We start from the raw sequence: 12875 nt of genomic DNA on the forward strand, positions 1-12875 counted from the left end.
TTTGCTTATGCTGTAGTTTTTCAAGTCTCCCTTGTTTCTCAGTGGAACACAATCCCAACAGTTTGAAATATTGGGTAATTTTCTCCCCAGAAATATTAACTTAAAATTTCCTGAGCTAGGGGAGAAAGGAGAGGTTCTGGGGTGCATCCTTGAGATCCTGTCCACAGCCTTCTCTGGTCCCCTACCCAGCCAGGGTTAGGGGAAAATAATAGGAAAACAAGTGAGTTTAAGGGCCTTTTGTCTTACTGCCTCTGACAAACCTTGGAGATGCAGCCCCATTCCTGACTTCCAGGGAGTCACCCTCCATGGGCTGAGATTTGATTTCAGGCTGCTAGCAGATAAAATGATCAAAATGGAAATTGCATTCTCTAATAAAAAAAAATAGAATCATACATTTCTTGCCTGCCTGTATTTAGGGTTGACAAGGAGCAACTGAGGGTGGGACTCGGGGAGGAGAGACAGCCGCAGTGTCCCAGTGGGAGAATGGGTACGTTAGACGGTGGTGCACTAATCCAGTGGGACACCACCGGCAACAGACAGGAACACGCTGCTGATACAAGCAAGACCGCCGCTCCTGGAGGGACAGATGCCCAATGCCTGCGGCAACCTGCATGCCTCGATGCTGGTCAGGACCTGGAATCCTGGCACAGCCCCCACCCAGGGCCAAATCCCGGGAGTTAGCCGGGCAGGGATTGGACCAGGGCCTCCCCGACACCCAGACTGCCTGGGAGAGCACTGCCCCCCAGGCCCGATGCTGTTCCCACCGCGCACATGGATCTTGTCATCTCCCGAGTAGATTGTACTGATTTCCACCTTTTCCTGGGCTTGCTTCAGCATTGCCCACTACACCTACTAGGTGCCACATACCTGCAACGAGGTGGCAAGTGCAGAGTTAAGATTTTCTGACATGGAAGACACCCTGCAAACAAAGCCATGAGCAGAGACGGGTGGGCTCCAGGAGTCTTGGAGGCGCAGGGTTCTAAACCCGACGGCGGGAGATTAGAAATACTACCAAAAAAGGACCCAGGAAAATACTCTTCACTGTAAACTCGATTGGCTAACACCTGGGTCCAGAGGTCCCTCCACTCACCCTTCGACTCACGCCTGCTGAGCGGCCGCCCAGCTACAGCCCCGGGCCGCCCCCCGCCCCCGCGGGTGTGGGCGCACCTGCCGACCCCCCGCAGCTGCGCGGTTCTCAGGCTCGGCCGCTGGGGCGCGTGGGGCGTGGGCGGCCCGGCCGGGCCAGCTGGTGGCTCCCACGGGTCAGCCCGGGCCGCCCTGCCTCCCCGTCGGCCAGGCGCTGCCCCTGCGGGCCTCCCGACACCCCGGCCGGCGCGCTTTGCCCTCTGTGCCCCCCGCCGGGGCGCCGGCTCCTCGGGGCTGGGCTTGGCTGCAGACTCGCGCTTTGCGACTTCAATGTCCCCTTCGGAGTGAGGCCCTCCCGCCTCCGTATTGATAATGATAATGAGCGATAAGTCCTTAGCTGGCAATAATGTATATTTTCCTTTCTTTTTTTTTTTTTTAACTTTTCTCTTTAACCCCTCCCACCCGTGTCGCCATGTAACCTTGCTAAAGGCGGGGATCTGTGTTTCTGTTCCTTTGTTCTATTCCAGCGGGAGCCTGGTGAGCTTTGGGTGACAGATGCGTCCTGTCTTAGGCCTGCCTTCGCACCTGGCACCTTGCGCCCATCCCTCCCGGCCCCTGGGCAATCCCTGGAGCCTGCAGAGGGCGCCAGCCGGCGACTCAAGGGGGGTGCAAAGACCCTCCCCCGGGGTGGGCTGCGTGAGGCCGGTCCTCGCACGCTCAGCATGGCGTGTGCCCTTCCCGACTGTGGGACTCGTACTTTAAGCATCCCCATTTTACATACTTTGAAATGGGATCAGAGAGGGCAAGTAACTTGCCCGAGGCCCCACGGTTATTTTGTGCCAAAATCTGTACAGTGAACCCCCAACAGTCTAATCGTCAATTCAACAGAAATTAAAGACAGCCATGAGATACCGTTTTCCCCCTGTGCTTTCTCGCTGCCCAGTTTCTCAGTTGTTGGGAAAGTGGCCCTCCCTTCCCCATTTCCTGCCTGGGCCAGCCTCTGCCAGCCCTCTCCTGGCCAGAGCAGGGGCTCCTTGGATGGCCCCTGGGCCCATCTTGCCCCAGGATGTCACAGGCTCAATTCCAGGGCACCATGGGATGGCTGCATGTGAGCAGGCCGTGGGCACCTTGCCCCCATGAGCCGCACTCCACACAGCCCGAGGGACCGCCGCAGACACTGAGCTGAGACTGCGCCGAGCCTTCTTGGCCATCCTGGAGACCAGGGAGCGTCCTCAGCCCCTGGCAGCCATGCCCTCACCCATGACTCGGTCCCCACACTTGCTCCCAAAAACTGCCCTGCGGTTTTTGAATAACTAGTACCAACTAAATTACTTGTCCGAGGTCCCCCAGACTAGGGGAGACCAGCCTGGGGCTCAAACCCTTCTCAGGCCTGGCTGCCTACACAGAGGCAAGGCCCCCCGAGGCAGCAGAGGAGAAAGAGCAAGTGACCCAACTTGCCCTTGGGTGTGGGCCAGGGGCCACCTTGTTCGGCCCCTCCTTTGCCCTTCGCCCTGGCTCCAGGCTTAGCCATGGGCCACAGCTGCTGCCATCCCAGGCTCCGATGCCAGCCCTGCTCTGGCACATCCTGCCCACTTGGGCACACAGGAAAGGGATTGTCATGTCAAGGTCTCCAGATAACAGCTGGTGCACTGAGCTATAACTGGGAGCCCTCTGGGCAGGCACCTCCACCTCCCTGACCACAGCACCATGGCTTTGCTCTGGCTCATCTCCTGTTGCGCCCTCCTGGGCACAGCCTTCGGTGAGTGCCGGGGCAGGCAGAGGCCAGGGAGGCTGTCCCCCCTCTCCTCCAAGCCTGAAGCCGGCCAGGGGCAGCAGCATCCTGCTCCCTGTCCGGCCATGCGCGGTGGTGTGGCCTGAGCGAGTCTCTGCCCCGCTCTGAGGCTCACCATCTCCACGGCCTCAGCAGGGACACGGGGAGAACTGGATCCGATCGGCCAGTGTGAGGCCCCTGGGGAGGAGGTGGGCCTTCCTGGCTCTGCCCCCAGGCCTCACACCCTGTGCAGGGGTCGGGGAGGACAAGTCCAGGGGAACAGAAGGTTCTCTGGTCAGGGGCTCAGCTGGTGAGCTGGTGGGCAGGAGTAGCTTGGCCCTTGAACTCAGCCCTTTTAAACTCGTGTTTACTGAGCACTTACGATGTGCCAGGAACAGAGCACATTCCTGTTTTGCCTGTATCCTTATACCAAGTCTGCGACATTAACAACTGTATGCTCCCCTTTCTGCCAATGGGAACTGAGATGGAGAGGTTGAGCTAGGCAGTGAGGAGGCTGGGTTCAGACCCACAGAGTCAGCCTCCCAGGGGAGCTGCGGCCCTACTGCCGCTCCACACTCAACCTGTTGGGTTGGTCTGGGCTGAGGCACACGTCAGACTAAGTTGTCTCTGGGGGATTCCTGGGTCAATGGGACCTGGGCTGGGGGGTCCAGAATCCACCCTGGCCTCCACTCGTCAGTGATACTCCCACCCACAGGCTGCGGGGTCCCTGCCATCCACCCTGTGCTGAGTGGTCTGTCCAGGATTGTCAATGGGGAGGAGGCTGTTCCCGGCTCCTGGCCCTGGCAGGTGTCCCTGCAGGTGAGGGGGCATTCTGCACGTGAGTGGGGAGCCCTGGCTTGTGAGCCAGGCTGGAGGTTGCTGGGGTCCAGCCAGCACTGACCAGCCCATCTTCAAACAGGACAGCACCGGCTTCCACTTCTGCGGTGGCTCCCTCATCAGTGAGGACTGGGTGGTCACTGCAGCCCACTGCAGTGTCAGGTGAGGGCCTGGGATCCCCAGGAAACCCCTTGGGGTGGGAGCAAAGCCCTGAGCCAGTGCTGAGGACTAGCCCTCTAATGCCTTAGTTCATCAGGTTCCTTATTTGGAAATGTGTGGCCAACTCAAGTCCTGCTTGTCTCCCAGGGGTCGCTGGGAAGGAAACACCGCAGGCTGTAGGTGGCTGTTTCTGGGGCAGTGGTTGCTGTTTTAAGTTCCATCTGTGATCAACACCACACAAGTGTGTGCACATCTACAAAGGTGCACACGACCCTTAGGCCTGCACACGCGTGCTCTCACACACACACAAGCACCCTGCACCTCCCGCCTGCCCCCACCTCACAGCAGGAACCCCCCTCCCTTCTCTGACCCTCTCCAGAACTTCCCACCTGGTCGTGGCTGGGGAGTTTGACCAGGGCTCAGCCGCCGAGGACATCCAGGTGCTGAAGATCGCCAAGGTACTGTGGCCTCCAAAGTCCAGGCGACCCCCGGCAGGGCAGGCTGTCAGGAGGGTGCAGCCCAGGCTAACTGGGCTGGACCAAGAGGCCTGAAACCCCCGGAAAGGGGCTGTGTGCCTCCTCCAGATCATCCCAGTACCCGCTCATGACTGGCAAAGCAGGAAGCAGGGAGTGCGAGGGGCCACACGGGGGAAGGTCTGAACCTCGGTCTTGGGTCTGGGCCTCTGGCTCCTGGGGCCACGGCAGGAGCTGCCTAGTAAAACTGGCCATTGTCCAGAGAGGGGCGCTGAGGCCATGAGGTGTTGCCTGGCTCGTGTGGCTTCTTCCCGGCCCCCAACCACGGCTGTCTGACCCCCAGGTTTTTAAGAACCCCAAGTTCAACATGTTTACCATCAACAACGACATCACCCTGCTGAAGCTGGCCACGCCCGCCCGCTTCTCCCAGACCGTGTCCGCCGTGTGCCTGCCCAGCAATGATGACGACTTCCCTGCTGGGATGCTGTGCGCCACCACTGGCTGGGGCCTGACCAAATACGACAGTGAGTGACACCAGCGGGACGTGCATGCGGAGGCGGCAGCTGCAGGGCAGAGCTGTGGTGCTGACCGCCCGCTCTCCCTCTCCAGATGCCAAGACCCCCGAGAAGCTGCAGCAGGCAGCCCTGCCCCTTCTGTCCAACACTGAATGCAAGAAGTTCTGGGGCAGCCAGATCACTGATCTCATGGTCTGCGCTGGGGCCAGCGGCGTCTCCTCCTGCATGGTAGGACCTCCTGGGCTCACCTGATGCCCCTTCCCTCCCAGCCTGGAGGTGGGCAAAAGCCCAGTCTTGGGACTTGGCCAGACAGGAAGTGGAAGCAGTAGGCCAGCCTCCTCCTAGGGCTGCTGCTGTCTCCCTGGGCATTCCCGCCTGGGTAGTTGGGAAGACAGGGCTCCTGGTGGATCACCAACGACCTCAGCAGACAGGTGCCAGACAAGGGGCTCTGGTCTCAAAGCCTCCACCCTACAAAATCCCATCGATGTCAGCATCTGAGCAAATGGCCCCTCCCAGGCTTGGGCAGTGCGCTGCTTGGGCAGTGGAACATAGCCCAGAAGCGCTCCCAAAAGAGGTTGGGCAGCGCTTCCTCCCTCACAGAGGCCCCATGGCCAGCACCACCATGCTTTCCTCCTGTCAATCAAACCAGTTTTATTGAGCCTCTATTATAGAACCCCAGTGGGTGGCCCAGACTTTCAGAGCAAAAACCCCAGAAGGAGCTGCTGTTCCTTTTATAATCCTTCCAGAGTTCATGTCCTGAGTGTCCACTACCTGTCAGAACCTGGTCTGGGCCCTGGGAACACCGTTCAGGAACCCCTGGGCCAGGCAACCCTGACTGCCAGACCCAAGTCCCCTTCTCCTCTCCTGCAGGGCGACTCTGGCGGCCCCCTGGTCTGCCAGAAGGACGGCTCCTGGACCCTGGCGGGCATCGTGTCCTGGGGCAGCAGCACCTGTTCCACCTCCAAGCCTGGTGTGTACGCCCGTGTCACCAAGCTCATGCCCTGGGTCCAGCAGATCCTGGCAGCCAACTGAGCCCCTGGCCCTGACCTGGCCTCCCTGCTCCCACAAAGCCTTAATAAACCAATGGAAGACTTGTCAGTGTGTCTGTCTCCTGTGCTGGGGCCTCTGAGGCCTCACTTGGCTCCCAAGCTTGGGCTTTCACTGGGCCAGGTGGCAACAGGGTCCCGAGAGGGCCTCTCTTTCGTCCCCCTGCCCCAGGAAGGGCAAAGACAGGTGAAGCAGGACCTTGACTCGCACGCCTCACCCCACGCTCCTGCCCCTGGCTTCGGGGTCCTCGCCATTCTCCCTAATGCTCGGCAAGCTCAGGGCCCCTCCGTGGGGAGTGGGCAGCTGGGGATGGGCCCGCCACTGGCCCCACACAGCTGTGCTTCCAGGAAACCTTCCCAGGAATGGCTCCCAGGGCTGCCTCTTTCCCAGGCCCACAAGGACTCATGATAAGGAGGGGATGGCAGGGCAGGCTGCGATTGGTGGGCTGGGGGAATATAAGGGGGGTCCCTGGAGTACACCCCACCCCACTTCCCAAGCTGCACACCATGGCCTTTCTCTGGGTGACCCTTTGCTTCCTCCTCGTGGGCAACAGCTTCGGTAAGCGCATGGCTCGGGCAGGCCTGGCTCACCCCCAGCCACACACCTAGAAGCAGGGACCGTGGGTGGGGGGCTCAAGACCTTACACTTCCGTACACCCTGACTCTTTCCCCCAGCTGCCACTCTCAGCCCCACCGGGTACCTCTGCTCAGCGCCCCACTCCTTAGCTGGGCCTGGGGCGCCTCTGTTGCCTGGAGGTCCCTCAGGCCCCCACTCACCTGCACCCTAGAGCCGCCGTGCCTGGCCCCTCCCTCTCAGAAGCCAGGGTCCCGCCTCCTCCGCGCTCGGAACCTGCCGCGGAGCATGGGAATCCCGCCTGAGAATGTCTCTGGCGCCCCCCGCTGCCCTGCGCCCACCTGCTCCTGCTGCAGACTCAGAGGCCGTCAGAGCACCGACAGCTCAAGCAGAACATCCCAGGCCCATGACCCAGGGCCCTGGGCTCAGAGGGGGGCGCACACTTCCCTCAGGGCACACAGTGGGTAGGGGAGCTGACCACGTGGGGGTCCTGGACCCAACCTCCAGCTCTGGGCCCGAATTCCAGGTGCCCTCAGCCTCAGGGACCCTCCACAAGGGCACCTGAGGCCGGCTGATGGCCGGGACGGAGGGGGCAGAGTGCTGGGCAGTGGCCTGGGCTCTGGGTGTCAGGGTGTCCCAGAGGCCTGGAAGGGCTCCATCTTTACTCCTGACCCCCTCGGGAGACCACCCACTGACCAGCCACCCTTCCCTGTGCTCCAGGCTGCGGGGTCCCCTCCACTCACCCTGAGCTGAGCGGCCTGTCCAGGATCGTCAATGGAGAGGATGCTGTCCCCAGCTCCTGGCCCTGGCAGGTGTCCCTGCAGGTGAGGGGCAGGCTGACGGGTGAGTTAGATTGGAAGGGGTTGAGAGGAGGGGCAAGGCTGACTCTCCCTCACCCTTTTCCCAGACCAGCGCTGGCTTCCACTTCTGCGGCGGCTCCCTCATCAGCCAGCACTGGGTGGTCACCGCCGCCCACTGCAGAGTCAGGTGAGGCCTGGCTTAGATGGTAGGGGCCCCTGGGGCGTCGGAGGAAAACCTGCACCCCCCTCAGCCCCAACCAGACACTGCAGCCCCGTGGGAAAGAGTCTGAGATGGACAGCAAGCTGGGAAAGCAGCTGTCCCTACCCCCAGATGCAGGCAGAGCTGCAAACTGCAGAAAACCCCATCCGCAGACCCCAGCTTGGGCCAGGACAGCCGGTCTAGGCCTGTGCCTTTGCTATATGGACGAGAAAGGGATGCCTGAGGATTCCACACAAGGCCACCTGCCTGACACACTCACTTCCCAGGTGCCCCTCTGCAGAGGTGGCTGTGAGATCCTCTGCCACCTCCTTTCTCTCCAGGAAGAATCATCACGTAGTGGCCGGGGCATCTGATCTGAGCTCCGATGACGAGGCTGTGCAGGTGCTGAGGATTGCCGAGGTACGGCCGGGCGGGCAGGCTCGTGCGGCCACAGCAGGGCTGCCCTGGGGCCCCAGGGCCAGGGAGGACCCCAGCCGGCCAGCTCAGGCCTCACCCACCTCTGACTCTTGGCCCCAAGCTTTCTTTTCTTCTCTTTCCCTAGTAATAAAGCTCCTTAACAAATACTGAGGGTTGTTCCTGATAATAAAATTTTGCTCATTGTAGAAAAACACAAAAATATAAAAAAATTAAACTACATTGATGTGTCACATGCCATTTTCCCGCCAGCCTCCAGAGATTTTGTCTGTCCAGCCCCATCTGTGTCCCCTTCTCAAAGACCCACCCCACTGGCACCAAGTCCTCCGAGTCTCCTGGCCTGTGTCCCTCCTAAATCACCCAAGCCCTCCGAGGTCTGCCCGGCTCCACCCTTGTCCCCACAGGTTTTTCGACACCCTCTGTGGGACCGGCACACAGCCCGCAACGACATCGCCCTGCTGAAGCTGGCCTCGCCTGCTCAGCTCTCAAACGCTGTGTCTCCCGTCTGCCTGCCTAGTGCCAACGCCAGCTACCCTGAAGGCAACCTCTGCGCCACCACGGGCTGGGGCAGGACCCAGTATAATGGTGAGTGTCCTCACACAGGGGCTTTCTCGGAGTGAGAGTCATTCTGTTTTTGGTCTAAATTCCAAGCTCCATCATAAACTGCAACACAGTCATAAATCTCCATTTCTTTATTTAAAGCCCTCTTAAATTAAAAACCTACCAAACATAAATAAAGATGAGATTTAATAGTATAGACTTGAACAATAAGTTTCTGAAGAAACACCTAAGTTCCAGCAAGTACCGCCCTCCCTCACCAACCAGCACCGAGTCCAGCAGCAGCCTGTTCTGGCCTGGACTTCTCTCCAGACTTGAGGAGGGTGGGTGTGTCAAGCTCACCAGCAAGTCTGGGCTGGGAGTCAAATGTCCAGTCTGGCCTGGGGCCTGGTCTCACCTTCTGTGGTTACTCGCTCTGCCTGATTTTCTTCCTCCAGTGTCCTCAGCTCTTCTGCCCAGGCCACGGCTCCCCCAGCTTGTCCTTTAGTGGGGCAATGCTGTTTGGGATGAGAGCCCCTGGCCCCTCGTGGCCTCCCCTGTCCCTCCAGCCAACAAGACCCCTGACAAGCTGCAGCAGGCGGCCCTGCCCCTCCTGTCCAACACCAACTGCAAGAAGTTCTGGGGCAGCAAGATCGCTGATGAGATGGTCTGTGCCGGGGCCAGCGGCGTCTCCTCTTGCATGGTGAGCCTCGCTCTGGCCCCCTGCCCACCCCCACTGACCACAGCCCCGCCCCTGGCCAGGCCAGCAGGCCGCTCCTTTCTACCACAATCTACTCAGCCTCACTCCTTGCCTGGGGCCCCAGCCAAAGCCAGGACCAGCAGCAACAGATGCCTGTGACGGAGGGCGCGCTCCTGGTGGGCCACCCCGGGGGCATCTAATCCTCATGGCAACCCTGTGAGCGGGATGTTGTTGGCTGGTTTTACAGATGACATCAGGCTGGGAGGGTGAGCCACGTGCCACAGGCCCCCCGGGAGCAGGTAGCAGAGCTGGGGCTGCCACCTGGCCCAGACCTAAGTATCTGGGGCCTGGTCACTGTGTCTGTCACGTGCCATTTCTCTGCCCACCCCCACACCCGGACTCAGCCAGGTCAGGGCACACTAGGGCCCCAGCACCCCTTTTAGGTTTGGAAACGGGTCCTTTTGCCTCCTGCAGGGCGACTCTGGCGGGCCCTTAGTCTGCCAGAAGGATGGCGCCTGGACCCTGGTGGGCATCGTGTCCTGGGGCAGTGGCCAGTGCCTCCCATTCTCTCCAGGCGTGTACGCCCGAGTCACGGAGTTTATTCCCTGGGTTCTTGAGGTTCTGGAGGCCAACTGAGTCCCTGTACCACATACCCTCCCCAACTCCCAATCTGTGTAAAATCCTAATAAAACCAGAGAGCAACAGCCTGCACCTTCTCTTCTGTGCCCTCGCCAGGGTGGATGAAGGGTGGGAGGACGGGTGCCTTCACCGGGTCCCCCCTGGGGAGTTCACAGCCGAGAGGGCTGCCAGAAAACCCAGCCCTACTCCTTTCTTGGTAAAGCAGGAAACTGAGGCCCAAGGTCACATGCACAAAGGTCAGAGCTAGGAGCAGCACTTCCAGGGCTCTAGCTTCACCTGCGGTGCCAGACATACCCAGGAGGGCACACACACCCCAGGGCAAGGGCCCTCTGGGCCCCCACCTCCTGACTTGGAGGCTAAATCCATGTGTGATTCAAATAACACACTTTGGAAGAAGTTCCACGAGCTGAAAATATGAGTTCTTTCTAATTGCAAAGTTCTGGATAAGGTCTGTGAAATGAGTTTTCCCCAGCGGAGCCGAGCCGAGAGTTCTCCGCCTTGGCCCGCGGGGGTCCGCGGAGCAGGCTCACCTGCCCCTGCAGCTGCTTCTGCGCCCACGCCTGCCCCCACCCACCCTGGCCGCTGCCAGGAGACCACACTGCCGGCCGCACCCTGGCCAGCCTTTCTGGCCCCCTGGCCTCCGAGCCTAGTCTGGGGCGGCGGCCCCTCCGCTCTCTGCACAGCGCAGGCTTGGTTGCGGCCCTTCCCATCAGTGCCCTCAGGCACAGGTCTTGGGGCTGCAGACTTTACCCCAGCCTCGTCTCCCCGGCCTGGCCCTGTTTTCTTCTGAAGGGACCAGCTTTATCTCCACCCTCCTGAGAGGCCACCTGCAGCCCCACTGTGCACGCCCTCCCTCCGCCGCCACTGCCCTGGGCCTCCGGGCGCCAGGCCACCCTGCCTCCCACCGTGGGCCCTCCAGCCTCTCACACTGCAGGAGGCTGCTTTTCAGTTGTCAAATTTTATTTAAATGTAGACTATTAGTCAAATGATTGGAAAATCAATAATGAAAAATAGTTTTTTAGAGTTTTCTCCTGGTACAGCTACACTTGCCCTGCTGGGGAGCACTGCACCCTCACGAGGGGGGTCGGTCCGAGGGGTCACCTGAGGCCATGTGGTCAGGGGCCTACCTGCCCCTGGCCCAGCCCGTGTGGAGACCCTCCCAGGACCTGCAATGCACTCAGGGAACACCACCAGCCCTCTCCTCGGCCTCAGATCCCGGGGCCCAGCTCTGCTCGGGCTCCTCTGAGGAGCACCATCCCACACCCTGCCCTGTCCTAAATATGTACAAAGCTCCGGACAGTCTGGGGCACCAGGCCCAGGCAGAGTTCTCGGGGTGGGTGCCCCCTCCTCCCCTGCCCCCGTCCCTCTGGTCGTCTGCTCTCAGGCGGCTGCCAGCTGGCCCAGGACCCGGCGGAACTGCTGGGTGCTGTGGCCCAGCTCCTTGACCCTGTCTACCATGTCCTGGGCAGCAGTGGGCGACGGGTACTGCAGGGCTGCAGCCTTGGTGGTGGCCACGATGCCACGCAGAAGCTCACACAGCAAATTGCTGTAGTGGGTCACCTGGCTGCGTACGTCGGCCGCCTTGGCCTGCCGCGACAGCGTGTCCCCGATGAACACCAGCTTGTGGGCGCTGAGGATGACAAACTTGCTGTGTGCCACGAAGATCTTGGGTGGCTGGTTGGTGGCCACGGCTGTGAAGAAGGCGTCCACCGCGTTGGTCAGCGTGGTCAGGTTCGCTTCGCACTGCTCCAGGTAGAAGAGCAGCAGCTGCCGGTCTGAGGGCCCCAGGCCACCTGTCCGCCCTGGGGCCAGGGGCTGGGCTGGTGTCCAGCTGGCCAGGTCGTGGTCTATGGGCCGTGACACCTCCTGCTCCAGTCGTTCAAACTGCTTCAGCTGGGGCAGAGGGAAAGCAGAGTTAAAACCACAGCAGCAGAGCAAAAAGGATAAAAAGGGACCTGTTCCAGGAGGGACAACAGTCAGGGTCTGTGGGGACACGGGAACAGGTTATCTCTAGTTTACCAGCAGAGCATACATCCTCATGAGCCTGCTAGAGATTCACCAAATAACTTTTTTGTTAATCTCAAAAGGTGTGATTCTGTTTGTGTAACATTTTTGAAATGACAAAATGATAAAAACAGAGAACAAACGAGCAGTTGCAGGGGTGAGGGGCATCCATCTTGTTTTGTGTGGTTCTCCAGGTACTTAGTGCGCAGTCTTTGGGGCAAATGGGTGAAGGATTCACAGGACCACTCTGGACTCTCTGCAATTTCCTGTGAATCTATAAATACTTCAAAATGAATTAAAATAAAATTTTGTTCTCCTTAACAAATACATTGTAAAAAGATTTCAAGATACCAAGCAGTAAAAATGACAGCCATCCCCTGGAATCCCACACAGCTAGAAACAACCCCTGTGAAAATTCTGGGCAATTATCTTTCAGAACCACACGCTACAGTCTCTGCAGATGAAACGCAGCCTGCCTTCGCCACGGCCTGCACAGCGGGGCCAGAGGCCACAGCAGCGCCTGCTGTGCTGAGGACGGTTGGGGCCCGGCGAGTGGTGCCCAGGGTACTTTAGAGATGTATTACATTTTCCATAATAAACATTTTAAACAAAAGAACAAAGGTCATGGTACTTGTAAAATTTCAGAAAACGAAAATTCACACCAAGAATTGGTGAATAGCCTTTAAGTTTTCCTTCAAACATGAATATTCCCACTTTCTTCACAGTTTTTGAAAACTGGAAATGTACTGCATGTAATATTTCCTAACCTATTTTGCACCCAACAACAGGTCACTCATTTCAGGTCTGTGAGTACCCACAAAAGCATGCGGTAAAGGAGAAATTTCCAGCAGCAGCAGCCCTGGCCCAGGAGTCACCAGTGGGGACACGGCGTCCTCGCCAGAGCTGCTGCTACCAGGGCACTGAGCGGCCGTGACCCGCCGGGCACACACTAAAGGACGAAGTTCCATTCTTCTCGCGGTCCCAAGACCTAATTTAATTAGCAAAACCAACATGAAACCGCTCCTTCTTAACACTTAAGACCCTCTGACTTGGTGAAACTCTCCACTCAGTTCTCTTGTCCAGCAAGACAATGTGCTCAT

The 12875-nt window shown here is 59.3% G+C and overlaps 3 protein-coding genes across 7 annotated transcripts in view; 2 read left to right on the forward strand and 1 right to left on the reverse strand.

The window, feature by feature from the left end:
• Positions 1-2741: 2741 nt before the first annotated feature.
• LOC118924456 (chymotrypsinogen 2) lies at positions 2742-5937 on the forward strand. The gene is made up of 7 exons (XM_036909269.2): positions 2742-2845; positions 3573-3676; positions 3777-3856; positions 4233-4311; positions 4670-4850; positions 4936-5069; positions 5712-5937. The coding sequence occupies exons 1-7, from the start codon at positions 2794-2796 to the stop codon at positions 5871-5873; spliced, it is 792 nt and encodes a 263-aa protein (XP_036765164.1). The 5' UTR covers positions 2742-2793; the 3' UTR covers positions 5874-5937.
• A 457-nt stretch (positions 5938-6394) lies between these two features.
• On the forward strand, positions 6395-9768 carry LOC118924533 (chymotrypsinogen B-like). The gene is made up of 7 exons (XM_036909400.2): positions 6395-6446; positions 7182-7285; positions 7369-7448; positions 7802-7880; positions 8300-8480; positions 9002-9135; positions 9607-9768. Exons 1-7 carry the CDS (start codon positions 6395-6397, stop codon positions 9766-9768), a joined length of 792 nt encoding a protein of 263 aa, XP_036765295.2.
• The window catches only part of BCAR1 (BCAR1 scaffold protein, Cas family member), a 36435-nt gene continuing 32132 nt past the window's right edge, over positions 8573-12875 (reverse strand). For all 5 annotated transcript variants that reach the window (XM_057493558.1, XM_057493557.1, XM_036909288.2 and 2 more), the window contains one exon: positions 8573-11664. In XM_057493558.1, the coding sequence (XP_057349541.1) occupies positions 11152-11664 (513 nt within the window). In that variant the 3' untranslated portion in view covers positions 8573-11151. The remainder of the gene's footprint in view (positions 11665-12875) is intronic.

The sequence above is a fragment of the Manis pentadactyla genome, chromosome 15 (genome assembly GCF_030020395.1).
Source record: "Manis pentadactyla isolate mManPen7 chromosome 15, mManPen7.hap1, whole genome shotgun sequence".
NCBI classification, from domain to species: Eukaryota; Metazoa; Chordata; class Mammalia; order Pholidota; family Manidae; genus Manis; species Manis pentadactyla.

Excerpts from the sequence above, each read along its gene's own strand:
- LOC118924533 (XM_036909400.2), top strand. The coding sequence starts at position 6,395 with ATGGCCTTTCTCTGGGTGACCCTTTGCTTCCTCCTCGTGGGCAACAGC. Across the intron at positions 7,449-7,801 it reads GCCGCCCACTGCAGAGTCAG|GAAGAATCATCACGTAGTGG; the intron begins GTGAGGCCTGGC and ends CTTTCTCTCCAG. Across the intron at positions 9,136-9,606 it reads GCGGCGTCTCCTCTTGCATG|GGCGACTCTGGCGGGCCCTT; the intron begins GTGAGCCTCGCT and ends TGCCTCCTGCAG.
- LOC118924456 (XM_036909269.2), top strand. The coding sequence starts at position 2,794 with ATGGCTTTGCTCTGGCTCATCTCCTGTTGCGCCCTCCTGGGCACAGCC. Across the intron at positions 3,857-4,232 it reads GCAGCCCACTGCAGTGTCAG|AACTTCCCACCTGGTCGTGG; the intron begins GTGAGGGCCTGG and ends GACCCTCTCCAG. Across the intron at positions 5,070-5,711 it reads GCGGCGTCTCCTCCTGCATG|GGCGACTCTGGCGGCCCCCT; the intron begins GTAGGACCTCCT and ends CCTCTCCTGCAG.